The sequence below is a fragment of the Camelus dromedarius genome, chromosome 8, assembly GCF_036321535.1.
Source record: "Camelus dromedarius isolate mCamDro1 chromosome 8, mCamDro1.pat, whole genome shotgun sequence".
NCBI classification, from domain to species: Eukaryota; Metazoa; Chordata; class Mammalia; order Artiodactyla; family Camelidae; genus Camelus; species Camelus dromedarius.
The window spans coordinates 28,888,903-28,915,900 of record NC_087443.1 but is presented as its reverse complement, the minus strand read 5'-3'; the positions used below and the strand labels follow the sequence as shown (position 1 = coordinate 28,915,900).

Here is a 26,998-nt window from a genome sequence, read left to right as displayed (position 1 = left end):
CATGAGTAGCTCTGTGAATGATTATCAGATAATTTGGGGGGGAAGAAAAGAAAGGAATAAAGATGTTTTGAGGTTATTTCTCAAATGACTTTCCATCCCATGAAACCATTTTCCTTGACTCCGTTCTACTGTATCAAGCAGAGTTTGTAATATAAAGCATGAGTATTGTCAAAGTTAATATTTAATAATGTAGAGGTAACACGTTCACATCAAGAGAGTGATGAGGCTCTTTGGTGTTCAAAATAGACAGGCATCTGGTTTCCGCTACTCAGGAGAACAGAGGACCAAGTACAGTTCTTATCTAGAGAGGTTCACAGACTGGCGGTTAATACTAACTTTGCAAAGGAAGACTGTGTTTGGAACTTGAAGTTTTTTGTATACTCATGCTCTCCTCTATAGTCCCCATGCATGGACACATCCACACGCATGCAAGCTACAGCCCTTTCAGGATTCTAAATGTCAGCATCCAAGCTACGTGGATTTTCTTCGAATTTTGTCTATCCTGGTGTAGACATTCAGAGCATGTGGGCGGTAGCCCAGCAGGAGATTCGCTTGGCCCCTCTTTGGTCACTGCAGTGGGTGTTGTTGAATTGCTAGGCAGAGAATCTTGCCTCCTTCCTTTGGATCTTTAGGAGGATCTAAAACTCTAATAAAGTGGTATCCAGTCCTCAGTCTGCCAGAGGCCTGTTTTCACATGTGACACAGGTCTTTGGGGAATCACTTGAGCTGCCCAGAACACAGCGTCCTCATCTAATAACTATGAACCTGAATCCTTGAATGCATTCAGGGTGAGCACCTTCAACACCTCCTTTAGAGAGGTAAAAACAGCGCTGAGTGACACAATGACAGGAAAATGCCTTTGAAATATAAGAAATGCACATAAGAATTTATTTTCCCAGACATTTGAAGTTAAAAAAGTTCAGGATAAAAACTTTTTAGGATGTTGTTCCTGTAGCACTAATCTGTATTACTAATTCATATTGATCATGTGTTTTCTTGTGTTATCTGTTCCATGTGTGGACAAAGTGAGAATGATGTCTCATCCTGGTGACCAGGGCCAAGTGTCTCCTTGATACATGCTAATGAGAAATTATACCACAACTTCTTTATCCAGTCATCTGTCAGTGGACATTTAGGCTGTTTCCATGTCTTGGCTATTGTAAATAGTGCTGCTGTGAACACTGGGGTGCATGTAGCTTTTTGAATTAAGGTTCCCTCTGGATATATTCCCAGGAGTGGCATTGCTATGGTAACTCTAATTTTAGTTTTTTAAGGAATCTCCGTAGTGTTTTCTGTAGTGGCTGTACCAAATTACATTCCCACCAGAAGTGTAGAGGGTTTCCTTTTCTCCACATCCTCTCCAGCATTTATTGTTTGTGGACTTTTTAATGATGGCTGTTGTGACCTCACTGTGCTTTTGATTTGCATTTCTCTATAATTTGTTGCAGCCAAAAAATAAAATTAAATATGTAATTCCCAACTGATACAGGAAATATTAAACTGATTTTAACTTTACCCTACTGACATGTATATGTGTGAGGAGGTGGAGGTGGGGAGGATGGGGTGTCATTATTTTAGAGGTCTACTGTGATGTCATGTTTTGTGGTTCAGTTCCCAGTCTGTTTTTGGTCTCCTTTTTCTGTGTTGTGCTGTTACCCCAGGTCTTTTGCCCTCCCCTCATGCTGCTCCCTTGAGATTGCTATTGCTTTTTAAAATCTTCTGTGGGGTACCCAAGCTTGTTAAAAAATAATTGTATTTTGAAGCCATTTGGTGCCAATCGAAAGTTGGAAATATTTAAAAAATATATTTGGAAGCTTTTGTGAGGAGAATTTTCTGGATGTGGAGACCTTTTATTGATGTCGGTGATGACTTATAATTGGGCTGTTGAATAGCAAGTTCAGTTTTGCCCAAAGATGGTGTTAGGGTGTTTTGAATGTCTCTAGTACACAGTGAGGGGCTTCCAAAGACTTACATAGGAAGTTGTCTGCTTTTGAAGGCGAAATTGCTCTTTTGGCCTTTTTGGTGTCTCTTCCACTGTATTCTAGAGAACAGATTTATCTCTGGAGCCACCCCTCACCTGCCTTTAATCTGTAATGCTCTGATGGGCCAGTTGCTGCCCCAGGACTAGGAACGGACCATGACCGAGGCTCAGTCGGGCAGAGTGTTCCTTCTTCTGGCCACAGAGGTTCATTCAGGGATGGACATGTAAGCCAAAATAGCTTGTGGTTTCCTAGATTTTGCTTGGAACTTTGAGGAAACAGAGGCTCTTTCTGTTGTCTTTGAAGATGATCAGATGTAGATCTGAAGTCCCTGGGAGGTCACCAACGGAAGAAACTGAAGCTGGCAGGAAGGAGAGGAAAGCTGAGAGACAGGAGACATGATGATAAGTTTGAGCACCTGGCTCCAACCATACACCAAACTGTGTAGCTTTGGACTCCTTAAAGCCCCTCCTCCCCATTCATTTTCCTAAAGAACTTTGAATTGGACTTTATCATTTACAGTCAAGAAGGCAATCTTTTCTTTTCCAACTGTTCAACAAGGGAGAGTCTACAACCTTTTCTGGAAATGTGTGGTCAGTTACCCCAACATAGTCATATCAGTCAAGAATTCTGAAGTACATACGACTGTAATCTTGTTTTCTGACAGTCTCTCTGTAGAGAGAACAACACAGTAACCCTGCCCCTAAACCCCCCAAATCCAAAGACAAAAACTTTCTCTTTGTAAATACATCTTCATATACTTGAATATTGACTTTCAATTGTCCCTTCAACCTTCCCATTAAATATTTTCCTTATTATGCAACTTCAAAATTATTTACTTTTCGATACGTATGGCAAGTGTAAACCCTACCGAGCCATGATTCAATATGACAGTTTGTTGTTCAGCCATCTCCAAAGCCTTTCGTAAAGATTTTACTGTGAGTCCGTTGTGGCGTCTGGTACTAAAAGATGCTGATGGATGGACAGTGGGGGACCTGGTGCCTGAGTCACGTGTGAGGTCCTGCTGATTTCTCCTACTAAGACCAGTTTAATAGATGGGGACTGGTAACTACAGTTACTAAGTGACCGGAGAAGATTCCAGTAGCATTGGCTAATTAATGTAAACACAGGTCTTTCTCTGCGAAGTCACTTTTGCTCCACATCAGAGACAATGGAGCCGCTTCTCACTTCTCTTTCTGGGGCCTTCACCTCTGCTCCCTGCTCCAGGATGGAACAGGCTACAGCAAGCAGCCACACTGCCCACATTCCCTTCTCACTGCACCTTCTCCGCACAGGGATTTTGGAATCTGCAAATGGCTTTGCTCCAATTAAGACATAAGAAAATACATAATTTCTAAGTGTCTTGGCTTGGTGATAAAAATATGCTGAGTTGGGAAAACAAGTGTTCAGCTTTTCTACGCATCCCGGCACTGCCGTCAAACAAATCAATTCAGCCTTCAGAGAGGCATCCATTGCCTTGTGATTATGTTTGTGTAAAGTCTTGGGGTCTTTGATCAAAGAATGGCATTTCAGGCCAGGCCCTAATCCTCACTGCCTTAAGGTGTTTAAATGAGTTTAAAAAAAAAGTTGATAACAGCTGGGACTTAAATTTGCCTTTGCCCAGCTTTTGTTTTGAAAAGGCTTCTATTATCCATGGCTTCCCTTTTCGAAGCAAAGATGGATCGTTGGGTAAACCAAAAAGGGAAAGAGGATATGGGAGGAAATGGGCGGAGACTCTGAATTAATCTTCTGAAGAAGAATGTTTGATCAGCGGGGAGGAGAGGATGGAAACCTCTGATGCTGACAGCAGGCACCTTTCTGACCAGGGTGTGATTGGCACCTTTGAAGCTTCAGTCGGGAGCCAGTGTCCAGTGGGTCGGGGCTTCCTCTGTCTGTGGGTGGTGGTGTTAATAATGTGGCAACTGGAAGGATTAATTGCGACAAGCAGCAGGATTACGAGGAGGGCTCCTTAGCTCTAAAAGGAACAGTTCGAGGAAAGCCTCTGATCTGTCAGCCTTAGAGGAAATTAGTGAGAGCAGACTCTAGCAGACTTAAAAAAAAAAAGGCATTTAGGATATTAAAGCGAAATGTGAAGAGGATATTGAAATCAGACGCAAAGGGTAGGAGCGCTGATCTCGGAAGGGAGCGTCCACTTCTTCCTATCGGGAATTTCCTCGCTCGGTCCCGATTTCACACATGCCTTCTCTTTGTGGTCCAGCCGAGTGGACCATTTTACTTGCATTGCAACAGGTTAGAGAAGGGTTACAGGGTCTTCGTGGTGGCGCCCAAGTTCCAGTGCAAAACTTGTTTGCTCTCCACCACCTGGCGGTGTCAGAATCTCCTGAAACTAAGCCTCCCTGTATAATTTTTAAACAAGTCAGAGCATTAGTGACACCTTATCTGCATTAGCTATCTATTGTATATTTTACTTCTTACCCTTCTGGTTCAAGTCGGGATGTTGCCAATAAATCCTGTGTTACCATTAAAGAGGCCATTCATCACGCTTCCTAATGTGATTAATCAAGATACACCACAGTACCCTTAAAATGAGATCATTTTGATAAATCATGTATGACATGAAAAGACTTTATTCCTTTTAAGTGCAATTTAGACTGTAATTTTTTTCCTCATTTATGATTCATGGGAGAAACATGGATAAAATTCCCTTGCACAGTTACACCTTATCTACAGCAATAACTCAAAACTGCTTTTAGATGAAAATTCAGGGTCTTATTCACCAAAGCTGAATGCCAGCTCATTATTTTCTGGCGTTCAGTAGTCCAAAAATAATGTCCGCACGTTAAGCAGCATTCTCAAAAAGTTGAAATTGGCCAGGCACCAGGCACATCAATTACACTCCATCATCCTTAATAAGGAAGAAATATCAGATGTCCTCTTGGAGTTTCTTTGCATCAGTAATGTTCAGCCTTCACCTTCCCAATTTAAGATGATTTGGAAACAAAAATGGGAGTAACAGAAAAGTAAGGGAATTTCAGCTGCTTTACACGATTCTTTTCTCCTGTTGCGTGAAGCTCCAAGGAGGTATTTTTTTCTCCTCCAATCTTGTTCATTCCCCTCCCCCCCTTCTTGTTTTGCCAATGAAACTACCATTTTGTTAGGTCTGAGTTGTGTGTAAGCTTCTCTGTGATGTGGGCTTTCCCCTCACAGCTGTCACAGTAATCTGGGAAGCTGTATTCATAACCTCCAATAGAAAAATAATTTGAAAATGTGCCTTCTGGTGAGATCCATCAAGTTTAAGGTCACATTTTTGGTTAAAAGGCAGACACTGATGCTATTCATTAAACTGAAAAATGACTTATTTTCCACTAATATTGAAATAAACTCTGGATGGATGGTAAGTCATGCTGGCATGCACTAACAGAGAAAGCAAAAGAAAACACAGATATATTTAATTTGGACATGTAAAGTCAACAGAGTTTCAGGTCTTTCTTGATGACAGGGAACCAGGAAGATGGGCCGAAACAAATGTGAACAATGAGAAGTTCATTTGCCTCTTTCAGAGGACACAAGCATTTAAAGAAGGATTCAGTGCCTAAGAATTACAGACTCACTGTGGTTTTTCAAACACTGTTACCTATGAATAAGGACATGTAATTTATTTTGCTGCTGGTCTTAGGGATTTATTTTGGGCAGTGGATCAAAACCCTGTATTTGACTCTGTGCTTGAGTAACCCAAGAATGCATGTACCCTATCCAGACAACACCACAAAGCAACAAAACCCAAGTTTATTTGGGATATCATATTCCTGCTGGTGTCTCTGTACCTTCATCAGATAGAAACTGACATCAAAGATTCCTTGTATATTATTCACATTTAAATAAAGTTTCCCATGCTTTTATTTGTTTCCAATATAAAGAGTAAATTAAGAATTTAAGACCATTAATGCTGTACTTGCCTTGGTTAGGTTTCTGTTTCACATTTATGACTTTCTATTTTTGCTAAAAAAAGACCTGTAAATTTAAAAAGTATGCATGTATCTCATTAAAAAACTTTCCTACTTCTAGCAACACTCAGCAAATCTCTAAAGAATGCCGGTTTAGAACATAAATATTTTAAGGCCCCATAAAATTGGCAGTGAATATTTTTTCCCCTTAATACCATGTTCATTTCATTCCAATTTACTTCCGCGGTTATTTTTTCCAAAGCGGCTTTTAATACAAGACACAATTATTTCCTACGGGGTTGGGTAGGTCACCTCATTAAGCCTGCAAAGATCAGGCTCTTGTGATCCCCACCAATATCCTTGCATTTATTCCTAATTAAAACGGCCTTCCTAAATTGTCTAAAGTTGATCTATACAAATAACTAGCTAAGCAAAATGGCCGCAGTTGGAAAGTTAGTGGGGGCAAGGTGACCCGGTCACCAGGCCTGAAGCTGGGCCAGCTGTGGTGTGTCCGCAGTGGTGGCCTGCCACCTGTTGGCTCTGCTGACACATAACAGGGTATTGATGTCCCTCTCGGTGGTGCTGTCACCCTCTCTGACCCCTGTCCCAGTTCATCACCCCCAAGAGAAAAGAAGGGGCCGTTTGAGAATTTCAGGCCTCCTGATGTCCCCCATCATTCATTTTCTTGGCCACATGTTTCTTCTGCTAACACTAAAAATTTATGGCCAAGCACATTCAGGGCAGCACAAGTCCTTTCCTTCTTCTGGATTATTTCAGAGTTTCCTGTCATAAGGAAATCCAAGAAGATGTGTCCTCAGCGGATTGTGTGTGACAGCGTCTGCTTCTATCTCAGGAATCTGAGGCATGATGGATAAACTGTCAGTTTTGAAGGATGATGTTTTCTCCATATTTCCATTATGAACCAGGCTGTCATCTCCTAATAAATTTCTTGCGTTGGTATCAATTTATTTTTACAAGCAGAGGGTCTGATGTATTTGGGAGAGGCACTGACAGCCGAGCTGGCCCAGCTTGACAGAGCTGGCTCCACCTTATTTTGGAAAACGACTTTGGTTCCAAGGACAGAACTTGACCTGCAGCCTTTGAGAATAAAAAACTCTGGGAGAGGAAGAGAGACTCATGAGGCAAGTTCCTTCTTTTAAGCCAAAATAAATCAAGCCTGTAGGACTACCATGACATAATATTATTTCTAAGACAACCTTGCAAACCCAGATGAGAAATGCCATATGTAGTTATTTACTAAAGACAGACCATCCCAGTCATGCAGGGAATCTATGATGAATTCAGGTTGTAACTTGGCTAAAGATCTCACGACTTTTGCTCTCAGAAGGGATCTCAGTCATGCTTTTCTGCTTGACGTGTGAGGAGTGGAGTCCTTCCATGTAATAAATAATTTAGTTACAAATGATATGCATGTCACAGTCATAGCTACTATGAAGAGTAAACCATAAAACATTAGCCCTACCTCTCAAGAAGCTTAAATCTAGTTGAAGATGTAAGATGTTATGCAAAATGAAAGTAAGTCATAGTTAATATTTAAGGAGTATTGCTAAGATCTTTGTTTCTTACCTTATTTAATCTTTGCCTTTAATGGGAAGAGAGGTGGTATAGCATTATGATGGTTAAGGTGGTGGCGCCTTGAGGCAAGCTGCCTGGATTTGTGGCCCAGCTCTGCTATGTGCTAGTAACCCAAGAACCTACTTAATTTCTCTAGGCCTCAGTTTTCCTTATCTGTAAAATAGGAAGAGTAGTAATAACTGCCTCATGGAACTGTTGGCAAAGATTGAATGAATTCATACATGAAAACTGTTTAGCGTAGTCCCAGGCACAGAGGAAGCACAAATAAGTGTTAGTAATTTTTAACTACCATCATCATCATGATTATTATCACCCTTACCATTTTACAGTGGAGGAAAGTATGGCTTTAAGAGTTTAAGCAGATTACCCAAGGTCACACAGCCAGATGGAGCTATGATCTAAATCTCATTGAGGCATCAGAGCATAGGGAAGAGAAAGTAGAGGATATCCAGGTTGTAAGTAAGTCAGGAACAGAATCCTTGAAGCTTAATCAGCGTTTTTCTTACTATCCTTTCCATTTCTAGGCTATGGAATAGTCCTTTTCGCCATAGCCCAGCACTATGGGGTTATCAAGTTAGATGTTAGGGTAAAACTCTTGATAAGGATAATATGTAGTGGTGTGCTGGAAATGTTTAACAACCAGCTCTCTGGGGGAAAAAATGTGAATGTGTATGTGTATCTAAGCTTACTGTAATTTTTATGAATTTAAAGGATTAGTAACTGTATAAATAAAAATTAAATATATAATAATCCTCTTTGTTATAAATTCCATTCAACCAGTTGGTCCCAGAGAATATTTTTGATTATTTTGACCAAACTCTCATACTCATGACCAGCCTAACGTTGTCGTGGACAAACGAGTGTAGTTCTGATGTGAATATCGGCTACAGTCTTTTCTCACCGTCAGAACTTCACTGTTTGTCATCAGCATGAACAACTCCTTTACTGAATCAGATGATGCTTTTTGAATCTTAGAAGACTATTTCCCCAAGTTTGTGGTGCTGTTCACAATGGAATGGCTACGGACACAATGTAACTTTTAAATCTAATCTGCATAATTAACATTTTCCCATCACTTTCTCAATTAAAAAAAAAATCGATGAGAGGATTAACCCCTAAATGGTAGCGTTTGCCAATTTCTGCTGCAAATAGTACTGTCATGGCTGATGTCAGACTACCAGAGTGCCATCACTGAAGAGCTGGGATGAGATGGGAAGTAGCACATCACCATTTAGCATTTCCACTATGTATGTGTAATAGACACACATCATTTCAAGAGGATAAATCATGGTTAAATTTTGTAAGATAATTGAGAAGTGCTGAGTTTTGGTATAAAATACCTTTACTTTTAATATAGTTTATCCAATCATAAGTGTACGAAATTTAATTTTAAATAACAACTGTATTTAACAACTTATGACAGTCCTGAAAATTTAACCATTGCTCTTTGTGAGCTGCACAGGTTGACCACAGACACCCGTGGTTATGTCATCCCCAAAGAGCTGAAGAGACCTGAAGCACTGATACACCTGTGTTCCATAGGCACTTATTAATAAATTAATGGTTTTATTTATATGTCAGGCCACACACATGTTGCACATTCATATGAATTTTAACATTTCACTACAAATATATTACCTGCTTTAGTATATGTACTAAATCTAGGAAAGTTTTCTTTGCCAGGCACCTTCAAGCATCAAGTTCATTGTGCAATGGTTGGGATTCAGGCTGTAAAATCAAGCTGTGACAGTTGGAACTCTAAATTCCCCATATACTAGCTGGGTGCTCTTGCACAAGTAATTTAACTTCTCTAAATCTCGGTTGCCTTATCTATAAAATGGTGAATACATAAAATAATGGTATTCCTATCTTAAGGTTGTTGAGACAGTTAAGTGAAACAGTGTGCTTAAAATGCCTGAATATAATTAGTGCTCAAAAAATATGTAAAAACACAATCATATATATACCCTCATTCCTCAGAGGTTATAATATATTACATTATGATTGCATCCTGTTTGACCATATGACACAGACTATATCCTCAGCAAGGATTAATAATTAGCAGCAAAATACTAACTTGTACTCCATCGTATTTCTGTGGACAGAGATCATTATTTGTTTCTTTAAAGATAGAATGTTCTGCCTTTAACATTACCCATCCTGTTAGTAAATTCCCTCTCCCTTGAGAATCTTGTCTCAGCGCTCAGAGAAGTAGCTTTGTTAGGGGTGATGACGCATTCACCACCAATATGGGTCTTGGCCCCTGCACTCTTGAAGTCTACAGTCCTGCAGAGGGGACCAGACATGTGCCCAGCTGACAGTGGTGTGAGGCACAGTGGGGTAATGGCCAAGGAAAAGTATCACAAAGACCTGGGGCCTCTCCTGCAGAAAAGGTGTGGCTCTGGGGAGACTACTTGGGGTGTGGAGGTCACGCTGATGTGCTTAATCCCACCCTGGATTTCAGAACCATGCGACTGACCCTTTCTGTGTGTCAGTTTTCTCCTTTTTCAAATGAGAATATCGTAGGACATACTTACACATTGGAAAACCATTAGCACTCAGGATGCATTAAAGAAACATTTGCTTCTCTTTCCCCTCTTCCCCTTTCTTTTCTCTCCCCTTCTCATCTGTCCTTAACTCCTACTATAGCTCTTTCCTTTTCCACCTCTCCTAGCCCTCTAATGGGAGAGATTGAAAAGATACTTGATGGAAAATATGTTGTTTCATATCAGCCCTGGTTGGATTTTAATTTTTAAAAATTTTAATAATTTTTAAATATTTCAAACTGCCAGAAGCAGTGGCACAATTAACGTTAAATAATCAAATCACCCCATACCACCTAGTTCACAAAAATCTTTCAGTTTTTGTTTATTAACTTCTGCCTATTGCGAATTTTATCTTGTTAAAAATTACAGCGTATCTACTATTCTAATATTTACTATGTTCACTTACTATTATGTAATAAAAATCTTTGCGTATTTGTGTTTCACATTCTAATTTTATTTGGTTACTATAAGAAATTGTGATTATTTCCACAAGGCCCAACATTTAGATTGTTTTAATTTTTCTTGTTATAAAAGCGCCTGCTAAAAATATTTTGGGAACTGCTGCTCTTGATGATTAATAAGGTCTTTTTTTTTTTTTTTTTTTTTTTTTTTTTTACAGTTGTTGCATTTTATGATTTGGTGATTTGTGTAAAGGTCCACAAAAATGCCCAATCCATAGCCCTGGTTCTTTGTTTCCATCCCTGGTTCTCATCCTTGCTACCTGCCTGCCTTCTTCCTGTGACTGTTTCAGAACTACCGCCCTGGGCCTGATGTCATTTTAGGCACTGGCAGCACCAGACCCCCTTGAGATCAAATAAATGGGAAACTTTGGAGGCTGTTTTGCTTGAACAGGGCTTCCATTTTCCAAAGAGCCTTTGGCACAGCCCTCCTCTGCACCCCACCCATTTTCTAAGTGACTGCTGGTCTGAATTAGCCTTCTCCTCCCTCCATCAACTGAAGGCTCAGCTTTTGCCCAGACTCTGCCCTTTGCCCACTTAGGTCCTATAATCTTGGTCCCTTAGTTGCTGACTCACCCTTCTCCCACCTTGCCTTGTTCTCTCAATTTCCTGGTTTCTAGCTCTGGACAAGCATATGGTTTTTCCTGTTCCCCTACCTGTCTGTCGCTCCCAATGCAGTGCATCTGTGGTGGAGGCTGCCTGTGTGTCTTCACAATGAAAGATGTGGTGCCTCCACCTGTGAGCAGGTCAGAAGCCTCCACCTTCAGGCTGGTTCTTGGGCTTTTAACTTAATCCCTCAGATGTGGCCAAGTCTTGACCCCTGATTGTGGCAACTTGGCTCATGCTTTTGTGTTGAATTACAAGCATGGTCTGTAGTTTTTTATCTTTGACATTAAAATGTTTTAGTGATTCAAGCATTATGCATTGACTTCTTTCTGTGTATCTAGCAGCATGTTGGTTACAAGGGTTAATAATCTAGTTAATCTTGAAAAGTTAATAGAATTAATCTTGAAAGCTCTCTGTTAGTATGAAGAAGAAACAAGGAAGGATGTAATTACTGGTGCATGTGTTCAGCTGTCATCATAGAGGTCAGGGTCAAAGTTCTGTGATGCTGCAGAATAAGGACATCATGCTATGAGCCGATGACTCTTCCTAACCAGTATTAATCATGATCATGATTTTGTTTGTTTGTTTGTTTGTTTGTTTTTTTGATGAATTGGGAATAAAACCAAAGTCCTCATTTTATTTTTCTTGGTATTCTCAGTGCAGGGCCTGGCATATAGTCGGTAGTTATTAAATACTTGATAACTAAATGAGCAATACTTTTTCTTATGAGAGAAAAGAATGTTTTTAGAAGAGCCAGCTTTATACCACAGTTTCAGGGAATGAATTGTGATGAAAAGCGAAGATTGCTTTTACTTGAAAGAGGCTGACAAATTTCCCAGACCTGGGATCACTTTATGCGGTGTATGATTTAGGGGTGAGTGAGCATGCCAGAGCGCTCCACTTGAGCTGAGTGATGGGGAATGAGTTGTGGAGCTGTGGTCTTAGATGGTATTTTGTGAAAAATAGTGGGAGATTTATGGCCATTAAACAACTTTGTAGCTGCCCCCTTCTTGTTTTGAAGCCTGCCAAATCTCTCCTCCTGTGGTCTGTATCATGTTCCTTCCGGGCATCCATGATGTTCAGAAATACCCACTGGAATGCAGGTTTCCATGGAACGCATCCAGTGGGAGGGGGCTTGACATTTACACATTCATCTGAAGACATTCACTTTGCAAGACTTTTGTACTGTACTTTCATTGAATGTTTTCCAACAGGGTTGCCAAAGTTCTACCTTCCTCCCTGCATTATAGAAATTGCAGAGCACAGTGTATTAGTGACTATTATCATTATTGATGTGAGTTTAAAAAATTAGCAACTCTCCAATCTTGAGTAGGAGAAGAGTACAGAAACCTTCAGTATGCTTTTCAAATCTTAAGCAGAAGGACTTACCAGGCTGGAAGGGGCATTTCAAGTCTTGGTGTGAATGGGGATATATATTTACTACTATTTTTCAGCTTTTTCCATTCTGTTGTTACAGTCAATAGCTTTAGAAGAATTAGAAATGGGATATTTCATCACAGAAAGCCAACTCACGGTGACCTTAATCCATGTCATGCAAGTACTGGAAAATTATTAGAGGACATTTCCTCTAATGATGGGTTTTAAATCAATGCAGGATTATGGATCAGAGAGGAAGCAGGAGTCTTTATTTTTTTCAATTTTCATGTTGAGTTTTGAGAAATTCCCAACATGTAGAAAAGTTTAAAAAGTAATGAGCACATTTAGCTACCATACAGGATTAGTATTTTCTAACATTTTGACATATTTTTTTCTAAGTCTTGTCATTAAATTAAAAACCTTTACATATGCATTGAAGCTCCCCCTATTCCTATTTGCACCATTCCTATTACCCTGCCCTCTGACAGAGGCACCCATTTTCCTGAATTTAGTGTGTAACTTTTTTAATTTTTAGTTGTTACCATCCACACATGAGATCGAAGAACTACATATTCACATAAATAATATTACACTACATTTATTATTTTGCAAATTGCATTTTTTTCACTCTGTTGAATTTTTAGACCTATTCAAATTGGGAAATATAAATCATCTTGATTGCTCTTAATTGCTAAATATTATTCTGTCATGTGAATGTACAACATTTTATCTATCCATTTTCCTCATTGATAGACATTTGATTTATTTCCAATTTGTTCTGTTGTAAATAATGCTGCAGTAAACATTGTTTTATGTCCCACCTTACAGACCTGAGTAAAATTTTCCATAGTGCATATACTTTCAGTGGTGTTGCAGTACCAATTTTCAGTTTTATTAGATACTGCTCAATTACTCTCCAAAGTACTTGAACTACTGTACATTTCCACTGGCAAGGGATGAGAGGTTAAGAGTGTTGCTGGCCTTCAGTCTCTGTAGCACTTGTTATTGTGAGACATAAAAGTTGGCCAGTTCTGATGGATAGAAAAATTGTATCTTATTGTTTTAATTTGCATTGCCCATAGGACCAGTAAATGTGACCATCTTCTCTTTTATTTATTGACCACTCAGGTTTTCTCTTCTTTAAATTGTCAGACATTTCCTTGGTCCATTTTTCTATTATATTTTTGTTTATTTAGGGACATTGGTTTTCTGCAAGCTCATGTTTTATTGTAGATGTTATAAACATCCTCCAACAGGAGTGATTTATAAAGTAAAGTGTAAAATCATAGTTGTTTGCCCTAGGTGGTTAGAAAATTTGGCAAGGACTCAAAGATTTGAGAGTACTTGTAGTTCTGAGGATTCAGATTTACCCCAGTTTCCCTAGTCCCATTTTAGGCATAAAGATATGAAGACTTAATCCAGGTAAAAGAAGACATTATTTAAAATTTTCCACTTATGTTTCTATTATCTCATTGTTAATACACTATGAGTATTTTGCTTTAATTTCAAGGGGAATTTTTTATTCCTGGGCAGGTAGTGTGCAAATTTAAACATTGTCCTGTCCACTTCTTTCATCTTATAATTGTGCTTTTCTGAATCATGCTTCTAAGCATAATTTTCAACATCACTATTGAAAAGATCACATGGACTTCATTTTGCTAAAAGCCAAGTCAAAGAACTGGTAGTTAGACTCTTGGTTTGTAGCAGTTTCCCTAAACATCCAGCCATGAAAGTTTCACCAAAAGGCATAGTTTGCAAAATTGTCGTCTTCCTGGATTCTTTTCCATGACTTGAGTTTATAATAAATGGACACTGAGCAGAAAAGTAATTAAATGCTAGGCATAGAATGATGACTGCAAAACAGAACTCAAGCCACACAGTTTTTTGCTTTGACTACAATTGGAAATAAAACTGAAATAGCTATTTTACTCTTGGTTACAAAATTCCAATGTTCTGCCCAGTCCTTTTGTTCCAGTAATCTTAGGAAAAGCTGTCATCAGATTATTAACAGCCTGAAAATTGAGATTTTAAAAAAAGTACCAAGAAATATGACAATATAGCAACCTTAAACTCATCTTGGAATTTTAGGCTTTTTAAACAACAAGGTAGAGCAGAAACATTGGCAGAGAAAGAAGTATGGCCCCTTTTGGAGGAAGTATAGTTGATCTGTGGAAGGACAACCCCCACTTGTCCACCCCATGTATCTTGCCTCAAGCATTGAAGAGATGCTGTATTTAGAACACTAACATTGTATCTCATTTATCATGCAGCAATTACAGGGGACCTTGAATGCCAAGTGGGGAAACACCTGGTGATTCTAGTGTTTGAATTTTAATCTGATTTCCTACTCTTTTACATTGTTGCAGCATCCTAAATGTCTAATGATGTGGTACCGAGCAAGTCTTATCTACTTTTGAAAGCATTTTTTTCTGGGTAACTGAACTTTGATCTTTCTGGACACAGTCCCCTTGGATCAAGCTTTAAACACTGTATATTTCCCTTGCTGCTGGAGTGACGTAATGCTACCTGAAATCGGTCTCTGCCTTAGGGACAGAGCTTCCAATTTTGTGCCATTCAGAACTCTTTCTGTAAGACTCCACTGAAAGCCGCTTAATCAAACATCTCAAATGTCAGAAATGGGGTTTAAAGGGTTTTTCTAGCAAGTAGGTCTAATCTCCGACTTAGTTTTGATTCCTATAATGTAGATAATCTCTTCAGAGAAAAGGGCTGCTCCTACCAGGGCAAATATATCCCATAGAATGTGTTTCCTTTTTCAAGAAAGAAAAATGTAGTGTTAATGAAATTTACTTTTTCATGAAGCTTGGAAAGGTTGTAAGCTTAGGATTTTGATCCTAGCAGATGGTCCTTTTTGGATATTAAAAAGAAAAGTAGCATTTGGCTCAGAAGTCTGATGTGGAGTGGCAGTGATGATGCTGCTTTTTCCACGCAGCCGCACTCTGAATGAGGCAAACTGGCCATCAGCTCTGAGGGACAACTGACTCCACAGCTGTAGTCCCTTGCTCCTGCCTTAGCCCCCATGGGTGTAGACTTAGGGAAAGAGGAATTAGCAGCCTGGGTCACACATCTGGTGGTTAAAGAGCTGTGTGTACAGCAAAACAAGAGGGGAAAAAAAGCATCTTAGATAGATTTCCTGTCATTTTCTTTTAGGCCTTCAAATGGCAAAGTTTTGTTGATAACCACTGTATTTCAAATTTCAGATGGGTTTTTCAGTGCACTTGTTCAGTTTAGCCAGAACCCCAGTTGCATGATTTGCGATGGTTTATGTCCTTCGGTAGGGTCACTTCATGCTGCTGGGTCTTATGTCTTCAGCTTCCTACTGTCCCCATGCCACTGGGCCCCGTAAACCAGCCCTGTTTGTCCCACCCTCCTGGGAGCAAAGCTCAGCCTCTTCAGTGGTTTCCATAAAAATTATGCACAGTGAGCATTTAGTCTGTAGGAATTACAGGAACAAGACCTGTAACAGAAATCTAAGTCAACATTTCCTGCCTTCAACTTCTCTTTTCCTGATCTTCCTCCTCCTCCTCTCAGTTCAGTACAATAAACAAATGTCCCCTTGTCTAAGAGTCCCTCCACCTGTACTGAGTCCCCTCTAAGCTCTGTGTTTTCCCCTACACTTACCAGAATATCATCTCAATGCAGACAACTATTGCTTCCTGAGAAGAGTCTCAGTCCAAAATACTTTCTCCAAACCCAGGTCCCAAGGAGATAAGTTTGGGAAAGGAAAATATTTAGTGTTTTGTGTTGCTTCCTTTGATATATGTGCTTATTTTTCTTTTTAATCATGTAGGCTTCCAGTGACAGTGTTGCTGTCTCTCCAGAATGTTACTACACACCCTTGCCGTCTGCTTCCAGGGAACTCACCAGTCACCGAGGTAAGGACTCTGCTTTTTATTGCTCTCGATGGCTGCCGGGAGGGACACTTGGCTGCGCAGAACTCTGGGCTCATTACTGCTGCCTCGGCACTTTGGAAGGAACATAGTGCTTTTCAAGTCCTTGATGAGAAAACCACACCTGTCAGGCCTAGTGATTTTAACTCATATTAAACAGAATTTAGTGGCAGTCTAAGGGGAAGGCAAATAAATCCATGGTGGAGTATAATTTTGATTTTTTTTTTCTTTGAATAAGGAGATTATCATACTTGAACATTACTAAGTAGATCATTACCTCCAGAAAAAGTGATGGAGAGAAATTGGGAAACTCACCAGTATTTGTAAAAATATCATTGTTTGGGAGTATAATAGTTGAAATCTGTAATTTCCAAATGAATGAACTCTACATTACAGTTAAAAGGAATTCCAATTTGCCTGGCAACATTGGAGAGAATCCTTGTGCCGTTTTCCCTGAATTCTCTGATCCTCGAAACATTAGTTTGTCTTAATCAGTTCTTCCAAAGCCTTGAATTCCGATTGCCATCTCTAGAGTCTGCAAGGAATATAATTCAAACATGGTTTATCCCTAACCTAGATGCCTGAGCAAAGGACTATGTGATCACCTTTGTTAGAATTGGTTAGAACAGGTGGAGGCCATGTGATATAACTTGTTTTACCCCATTTTATTCCGGTTATGACCACAGCCATGTTTTGTAATTGTGAATCTACCTTCGCCGTGTGAGTAAAAATAGGCTTAGGATGAGGGCATTACCTGCTTTGAACAGTGCTTCCCCCAGCTGGAAACTCCCCTTGTCCATACAGGGGACACTGAATGAGGGCCGTCCCAGGTTTGTCATCCAGGCTGCATTGCAGGATGGGTGGGTAGGAGCAAAGTCTGTAGAGATGAGACAGTGGTGGAGCTGGTCCTCTAAGGCTCTGAGCAGATAGCATCCTTATATCCTGCAGGAAATGACCAAGAGAGTAATGCAAGAGTCCAGGTGTCTGTGACTTGGACCCATGTTGTCTGTTTGATGTCGAGGCTCAGGAGAACTTTTCTGTGTTTAAATATGTGTTGGTTCAATTAGGGTTCCATTGTGATTCCATTTAGTAAGTGTCAAATTTGTGAAAATCAGTTTTGCTCAAAGTCAGGTGGAATAAATAGCTGCCAATGTATTATATTTTGAGGGGCATAAACAGATCTCTTTTGCTGAATGTCTTTATGGAGGTTTTGAGTGTATCCCTTTAGAGACTGTTTTTTGAGGGGGGAGGTGGATTCCTCTTGGCAAATAATAATGCTCTATCTAGAAGGAATGACAAATTAACCCTAGCATCATACTCTCATGGATTTATTTAGTGGTCTCTTGTATATGAGTAGGGGTCATTTTGCTGTGTAGCTGGTTGATTGCACTGCATAGGAATTGAGGTCTTGGATCTCTTAAGCCTACTTGTAAGAGTTGATCTAGCCATGAAATTGAGATTTCACTGCAGGAAGTCCTGATCAGATAAATGATAGCCATTGGTAATAGTGCAAAGGTCATCTGTCACTGTAACAATGAAATAAGAAATCTGAACCTTGAAGAAATGGAATATAAGACAGTAAGTTTTGAAGATATTTTAAGTAATACTTGGAATATGGAAAAATGCCTAACATGGTTAGAGTGAAAATAGGCACCCTCATTATTTAAAGGGAGCCAAGAACAGATGTCTCAGTTTCACTAAGCAATTAGTATGCGTTTAATACATTGGTTGCCTGATCAGTACTAAGTACGTGGATGTTGAAAAGAGCAAGTCAGCATCATGAAACGATGACCAGGTCCTTTGGGCTTATGGTCATGAGGAGATCAGTAAAGAGAGAGCCAGAGAAGCTCATGAGGCTGAATTATTATTGGACTACTCCATGTAGGGAAAATATGAGACTGATATATTTCAGCTTGGCATGAATCATACAATGACAAATGAGGGGAGCCTTATTTTTCAGCATCCAGAATGAAACTGCTTAATGCTGTCTTTTTTTTTATATCTAAGTTAAAGAAATTATTCTAAATTTCTGATCACATAAATCACCTATTTGAGTGTCATTTGTTAACATCTTCATGGAAACAGCCTACAAACATTTATCCAGAGAGGTACTTCCATATTGTAAAGACAAATTACATCAATTCTTTCCCAAGAGAAATCTTCCATGATGTCTGAAACTTGGTCTCTAAACTCCTAAGTGGACATTCTATTTGCAAATAATTTTTGATTCATCCAGTTCCCAATCTTTTTTCATTCCACACCAATGACTACACAAACCAGTGGACAGTAGTTCATGTGCAAATTGCTATTTTTCCACACATGCCATTTTCCCTTTGCATGTCCTTTTATGTAACTTCCAATGTCGAGTGTGATAGGCCCAAGATTCATGTCCTGAGGACTGTAGATTCAAAGGCAAAGAAGTCTGGGCCCAGAATAAGGATCAGGAGACAGGGGACTCTATTTTTCTGTCTGTAACTTGCAGATAATCCAAACCTCATAGGGATAGTAATGCCCAGCACTTTGGACTCCTGCGTGAATTTTTTGCTGATTTTATCTGTATTGACTTTTCCTCTTTGAGGTACTCATTATATTTGTCTTTCTCCTTAATGCAGTTGCTCATCCTCTGCTTTCTGTGATAGAGGTCAGATATACCAAAGTCTGGGACTCCTCGTAAATGAAAGCTCCCTGAGGGGCAGGGCAGATTCTAACCGTTCATCTCGTTCACATCACTGACTCCTGCTCATTCTTCAGGTATCAGCTCAAATACCACAGCTCCAAAGAAGACCCCTCTGATCCCACCCTGTGCATTCATAGTAGGTCAGTTTTCTCTGTTCAGGGACTGTCTTCCTGGACAGCAGCTCTTGGCAGGGGGAGGGGTGGAGCAGCAGAGGTAATAGTGTCTGTTTACTCACCACTATGTCTGCAGTGCCTGGCACAGAACCTCCTAATTAACCAGAGAGCAATAAATATTTGTTCAGTAAATGATGAGTGATAGAAGCCTAAGGGAAAGTCAAGTGCTTAGATGCCTCTTGTTGGTATCTAAATACTTGATTGCACGTAAATTGGGAGGTAACAATTGCATCTGAGAAAGAAAACCCATCTGCCTTTGAGGGTGAACTCATACTGAAGGGAGAGGCTGGTCTTGGGGACGTCACACCTCGACTCTGTTGCTTGCAGAAACCTAAGCCATCTTGAATGGGAGCTGTATCTGTTGGTTCATTGCCAGGTGGGATTTAGCCATATTGCATAACTTCCCAGTAGATAATTATTTTAATGTCATAGGTTTCAAACTCTGGCATTTTGATGGCAGGAAAGCAATAGGATGAATTGAAGCAACTAATGGAATTATTTTACTTGAACAGAAGCTCTCAGAGAAGGGGCTGGATTCTCAGTAAGAGGCAGGTTATGGTAAAGATGTGGTTTTAGAATGGTCCTCTTGAAATGTCTCTGAGAATTCTCTAGGTCTGAGCATGTCTTCAGTGTATGAGGGGTAAGGGGGTGCGTCAGTGATGCTAACTGCTACCTAGTGACAGTCTGCATGCTATCCCTCACTGAGTAGCCACATGATGAGGAATGCTGAAATGTTGGAGAAATGTCTCTTGAAATACATTCCATGCATAGGACATAGCCCTGTGTGCCAGGTACTGCCATTCTTTATCTGGTAACTGTTAGAAGTAGAATTCGCGTCTATATAGACCATTGTGTCTTTTGGGAAAACATTTCTATTTGGAGCACAGACCATACTCATCATCCTTGAGACAACTCTATAAAGTGGGGAGGGTAGATATTTCCCATTTAACAGAGGAAGACATCACCAAAAATTGCTAGGGAAAACTGAGTCATTTAGCAACAGAGGCAAGGAAAAAAAAATCTATGCTGTGTCCTTGATTCCCAGGCCACCCCAGATTTTTGTCCCTTACACAGGACATGTGAGGCTAGTGTAGGACTCACTGTGGCATCATGCTGGAGGGAAGAGGAGAGAAAGTACAGGGAGAGGCTCAGCTTGGAAATGTCTGCTACCAGGGTTACATTTCCAAAGCCTGTGCTGAGGCTATGGCAAAGCGCAGCATCCTTGCCTACTTGTGTCAAAAAAAATAGCCTGTGACTTCCCTCCCGCCACCCTTTTAAAAAACTTACAAATCTATACGTTTGGGAGCAGAGAAAGTTTGAGAAACTCAGAGGGGAAAAGCTATGGTATCAGCCCGAATTCAGACAGGGAAAATAGAAGGCACACTCTGTATCCAAACTATGAAGGGCTTTAACAAGGAATGAGAGGCTTACACAATCACCGAAGGACTGACTGTCAGGGAAGGTGCCACCCAGTGTCTCAGCCTTAGCCCTGAGGTTGGTGATTCTCAAGAGCTTGCTGAAGTTCCTGTACATCTCAGGAACACCCAGTAGTCTCCTCCTGACCTTCTCAGTCTGCAGCACCAGTGGGGCAGTGATTCTAAAGAAGTCCTTCGAACATTAGACTACCCACTTACTGCCCTTCCCCTCCTTCTCTCTGGATTTCCAAGTCATGCTCAGTGTCTCTCTGGCCCACACTAACCGTGAACCATATATTGAGACCCATTCAGGGAGGGAGTTCTGGGAAATATAGTTTCTATTTTCTCTTCTGAGCTGCAAAGAAAATCTCAGAAGGGGGTGGCAGTGATGTCCAGTTAAAACAGATTAAGCTAGCAAGACAAGGAAGCAACCTAAATGTCCATTGACAGATGAGTGAATAAAGAAGGGGTGTGTGTGTGTGTGTGTGTGTGTGTGTGTGTGTGTGTAATGGAATATTACTCAGCCATAAAAATAGTGAAATAATGCCATTTGCAGCAACATGGATGGACCTAGAAATTATCATATTAAGTGAAGTAAGTCAGACAGAGAAATACAAATGTATGATATCTCTTATATGTGGAATCTAAAAAAAATGATACAAATTTTATTTACAAACCAAAAATAGACTCATTAAGATAGAAAACATACTGTGGCTACCAAAGAGGAAAGGGCAGGGAAGGGATAAATTAGGAGTGTAGGATTAACAGATACACATTACTATATAAAAATAGATAAACAACAAGGACCTACTGTGTACCACAGGGAAGTATATTCAATTTCTTGTAATAACATATAATAGAAAAGTATCTGAAAAAGTGTATGTGTGTATATATATAAAAAACTGAATTGCTTTGCTGCATACCTGACACTAACATTGTAAATTAACTACACTTCAATAAAAAATAAAATTCAAAAACAAAACAAAAAAAACAGACAAGCTGGCAAATCAAATGTAGTCTTACCTTGCCAACCACTGTCACTTTGAGGGTCCTATTCTGATTGTTAGCACACACATTTTGCAAAGTAATTGCAACCCCAGTGAACATCCCTGAATTACTACTTTTTTCCCCTGATGCTTATATGGTCTTGGAGATATACCACAATTAACTTGTCACATTAAGCACTGGACTTTAAATGTATGAAAGAAAGAAAGCAAGAAACCGAGAGGAAATCTGCTATGAAAACTTGTCTGCAGATGATAACTACCCTACCTCTACCCATTGTTGGCAACCTTGCCACTGTTTTTATTGACACAGTTGTTAGCTCATCCTCTTCTCCAACCAGGGGCTTGGTCTATTTGTGTTTGAAATTGATTGCTGGGACTGTCACCGAGTGATTTACATAGCAACTTATCATAATTAGTTATCGTTTGCAGTTTTCTTAATGTGAGTTGCATTTTATGCTTAGCAATTGATTTTTCTGTATTTCTCCATGAAGCAGCTCAATGTGTGTCATCCAGAAAAGGAAAAGACAGAAAGAAAAACTGCAGGTGCTTTTTATCTTTATTTTTTAAACAGTTTTAGCCTGAGATATCATAAAATACATTTTCACAGAGGCCATAAATACAGAGTGTTTCGCTTCAACTCTTTGAATAAGCCAAAGTGAAATGAGTAAGAGGAAAATGAAATGGATATGGGTGAAGATGTTTCAATGTAGGCAAAGATGTTTGGGATGGGGAGGTGTCGGCCAGAAAAGCTGTATGCCAGCTAGCAAGATACTTCTGGGAGGGCTCAAGATGGGGCCGCTTGAAAACCCCAGTTTGTTTTAGGCTTATAGGATTCGGAGGCAGTCTCTCTTTCAGAAAATTTGAAATTCTTTTTCTATTTTTTTATATTTCTACCCTCTTGCTATGTCAGCCCACAGGGAGTGTGAAAGCTTATGGAGCTTTGATCGTTATACACAAAATCTACATGGAAAATAGCAAAGATTCAAGGAAGATAGGTGCATTGATTCGGGTTATCTTACCAGTTCAGCATCCAGGAGTCTTTTTGCGTCTTGTTTGTTGGTTTTCCTTGACCATTTGAAAAGATGGAATAAGCAATCTGATGATTATGGTGACTTTGTCAGGTAGATCCCACCTGAGATCAGATCCATGATTCAAGCCATCTGTTTATTTGTTTCCGTCTGTCTTCCAGAATATTTTGATTAGTCTTTCAAGAGCTAACCATCAGATGAGTTCTTTAAAAAAAAGTAACTGATTTATTGAAGATCTGCAGAAGCACGATGGTTCCAACTTTCTTCTATAGAAAGTGTATTGAAAGCAGTGGAAAAAAAGAAAGAAGGGTGGGGGGTGCAGAGGAAGAGGAGGAGAGGAAGAAGGAGAGACAGAGAGAGGGGAAAAAACAGAAAAAGGAAATCACACTGGCAATTGACAAGGAAGCCCTCCTCACTGATGGGCGAACGATTGATCTGTGGGTCCTGCCAAGCAGGTGTATGACCTTGGCTCCCCCTTTTCAGACTCTGTGCAGTGGCTTTGCCCTGGCTATGTGGCAGATGAGTGTGTTGGTTCCTTGTGCAGAGCCGTTATTAACATTTTATAATGCTGTAAAATACTTTCCTCTGACGGCATTTTCAGCAGAAGTCCTTACTTTAGTTTTTTCTTGCCTTCATAATGCTTTCAGGGGCTTAGAATCTTGGTGGAAGTCTCAAATGCTGAGAGATGCTAAAATTTCCTTTATTTAATCGAGGTGACTAGTGATTTGACAGTAGTGGTTGACAGGTTTATTTTATCTGTGTGGCAGCTGGAGTCTATTTTCAGTGTGTGCACTCTGTTCCTAAGTAAAAGGACTTTACTAAGTGCTGAATAAATTGTACTTTCCTTTGATTCTAGACCTTGCTGAAATGGTTTAAAAACTCTAGTCTGGGTCATCAAATTCATCTCCCTGTTGCTTTGCAGGGTCAATAGCTTCCCTCTGTACGGAGTGGGGCTGGGTGGATTGGAATGGAGGGTGGTATAGATTAAAACTTCCGCATATATATAGATAGATGTGCATGTGTGCGCTCGCTGTCTGAGAGGGTGGCAGTGATGGAAGAGCAAGCCAAGTGGAATCTGAAGATGGATGAATCTGTTAGACTATTACCAAGACTGGCATGGACTTTAGCCAGGAACTTTAAGCAGCCTCCTTGAAGCATTTGAAATCCATAGGGGTCCATTTCCTATCTTTTTTCTACAAGGATGATTTTTCATTTGCAGCCTCCATGATTGCTTTATTTCTGCTCTTTGGACAGAACTGTGGGGCTACAGATTTCGTTCTACCATTCCAGAAGCAAAGCAAGGAGGGAAAAATGGTATCTTGCTCCACCTTCGCCCTCCCCCCGCCCCCAGTAATAAACCTTCTGTAGGTTGAGAGGTCAGAAGGATGACCCTTCCCCCAACACACAGTCCAAATAAAAAGTAACGCCAAAAACATGTCCTTCTGTTTAAAAAAAAAAAAAAAATGGAGGGTCTGGAATGGGCAGGGTTGAAGATTCTAAATGTCCTGAAGTTTGAGAGTCATGGGCTGTTTCTTCTCCCTTCTGTTGCAAGGGAAGAGCTGGGACGTGGTCACACAGGACTCCTGAAAGGACAAGTATCGCCTTGGGCACCATCATTTAGGGAGTCCTCCAGCATGTCTTTCTTTAGTACCCACTGTGAACAAACTCTACTAGGGTCTGTGGAGAATTCAGAAGCAGAGAGCATCTTATCTGTCTTCTAAGAATTTATGGTTTGATTGAGGAAATACTAAAAGTGAAGCAATGCCAACCCACCAAGATAGTCTATGTTAGATAATTAAGAGTCATTGTACTTGGTAAAAGCCATAAATGCCAGGAATGTTTAGAAAAGAAGGGAATCAGTAAAGGCTAGAATAGTCAGACATAACTGTTGGGAGGGTGTTGGCCTTGAGTTTTGAAGGACAGATAGGACATGAGTAGGTGGAGGGCAAAAGAAGGGCATTCCAGAAAAAGGAAATGGGTAAAGAAAAGGTAAGAACAGATAGAGCTGACTGGAAGGAGGGACCCAGTTTTGAAAAATTCAGAAATAAGTTGACTTATGTGGAGAGAACTTGTATTATGGCAGGCCTTGAACAAGCAGAAGCATCTAGATTTGATTTAAAGCTGTGCCGTGTGGTTATTAATCTGCAAGCAATGTGCAGGGGGATTGGAAAGAAAGGAGCCAGGACTTGAGCAGGCCATTGTGGGGTAGCATTGAAGGAAGTTTGGTCCAGTTTGAGAAGCTTTGAATTTCTTGACTCCACGTTACGTGACTACAGATTATTCTGCCTCCAAAGAGCAGGTTTCAAGCAAAGGTAATTTAGGAACCAACGTGGTAACAGATGGGAAGGACAGCTGGGGCCAGGACTCTGCTGGTGGAGCAGGGGTGTGTGTGATGTAAAGGGAAACCTACAGCCCCAGTGGAGTTGTGGTTTGAGGTTGCTGATGGTTTGGTCACAGGATATCCCTGCCTCAGGCATCAGAGAAAATGGATAGTCAGTGCTTTTCCTCTGCACGTTCAAAAGCAACCTTTAGAGCCCAGCATCAGTTGGGATGATGGTGAAATAATCTTGCATTGGATGCTGAAGGTCTGGAGTGCCTGGTTGGCTAGGGGAACAGAGAAGAGGGGAGGAAGTATGAGAACCATTCTGTAGCAAATGCAGTAGACCGACTTAATGCCTGATCATGTCTAGAGGTGGAGAGTACCAGAGAACAGATAGCTGCAAGGGGGCCGGCATGGTTCATGGGAAGCCATCATGTCTGCCTGAAGCCCTCTCGCTTTGCAGAATCCTGCCAGGGCTCCCCTGACCACCACTCGTGCATGAGCTCCCATCTGGCCTGGGAAGTAGGAGGGAGGCCACCGGAGTCACTGCAGTGGAGCTCGTGGCCACAGGGACAGACTTAGACCTAGCAGGCAGAGTAGCCCCAAGAATCTATTCCCATTTCGGTCTTTGGCTCAAGATGAGCACCATTCGTTTAAAAACTAGTAAGAGCCCAATGTGTTTTCTTCCCCAGTCTTGGGTTTCTGGAAGGGGAGCTATTCGAAGCCAGTGCTTTTGGTTTAGATGGTTGTGCTGAGAGGCTCTGCCCAGCCTTCACTTCCCAGGCCCAGTTCTCCTAACACATTTGTTTCCCTGTCTCTTAGAGAAAAAGTTTCCCCCTGCCCCAGGTTTTTCCTCATGGAGTGATTTTTACAACCTTTTTGGAACAAATAAACAAACATCTGGAATCGTGTGGTACATTTAATTAAAAAGTTTGTGTTTGGCCAGAAATGGTAAAATCATGAAAAATGGCCTGTCGGCAAGCTCAAGAAAGCCAAGCGATGACGTTGTTGGCTGCAGGCGGACTGAAATGGAGTGAGGTGAACACCTGCTCTGTTTAGCTTTCTGTCCTTCTGCCTCCCCCTTCCAGCCATTAATATTTACTGCACTGGGTCTTTATCCATTCTTATGAAATTTCTGGTTGGGGCTGGTCAGGGGACAGGGCTGTTACTTTTCCAATAACCTCGGATTTGTTGGGATGTGTGTACTTTATGAAGGGTGCGGAATTGGGCTTTTTGACATTTCAGTTCCCTTAATCAGAATTCCATATGCCTCAGGTCACTGCAGGGGCCTATTTCTGTTTCTTCAATCAGTTGGCCAACCGTACTTTTTTTGAGAGGAACCCTGTTCTAGGGGGTTGTGGGAGATGCAAACATAGAAGCTGTGGGCTCTGCCTTCAGGAATCCTGTAGTCTAATTGGAGAAAGAAGGCCCTGCACGTAGAAAGCAAAGGGCCAGCTAGATGCATGAGTGAGAGAAGGGGGAGGTGAGTGAGGATGGAAGGATGGGGAGGTGGACTTGGATGAAGGTGAGAACTGAGTTGGGAGCAAACAGGTGGAAGGAGAAAGTTGCTTTCTCTTACTCATGTGTAAGAAAGGGCTTTATTTCCCCCATTCCATTCTCTGCTTCCAAATGTCTCAGGGCTCTTTCTCCTCATCACCACGTGGAAGCCTACAAACTGAGAGAAGAACCTGTGCTTAATACAGAAACACAGCTTCAAAACAAACCTTCCATCCCCTGCCTCTCCACTCACACACACCCCCATTGTTGCTTCTGTGCACTTTGAGTATAAAAATTCTGAAGCCACCACTGGCATGAAACCATTTGTCTAGGTGACAAACCTGGAGAAACCTGCCCTGGGCCATTTCAGAGTGTGAAAGAGAACTCGAGGAGAGACTGAGTAGAGTTCTTATTTAATTTCTGGCTGTAATCCAGATAAGGAGTATGTGTGAGAAAGAACCTTAAAGCAAGGTTTAGTTATGATGATTCTGCCTCTCTGATTAGCT

General features: G+C 40.7%; 1 protein-coding gene across 3 annotated transcripts in view; it reads left to right on the top strand.

The window, feature by feature from the left end:
• Positions 1-26,998, top strand: part of LRMDA (leucine rich melanocyte differentiation associated) — a 1,083,787-nt gene that overhangs the window by 763,062 nt on the left and 293,727 nt on the right. For all 3 annotated transcript variants that reach the window (XM_064488025.1, XM_064488023.1, XM_064488024.1), the window contains exon 6: positions 16,276-16,360. In XM_064488025.1, coding sequence (XP_064344095.1) covers positions 16,276-16,360 — 85 coding nt within the window. The remainder of the gene's footprint in view (positions 1-16,275; positions 16,361-26,998) is intronic.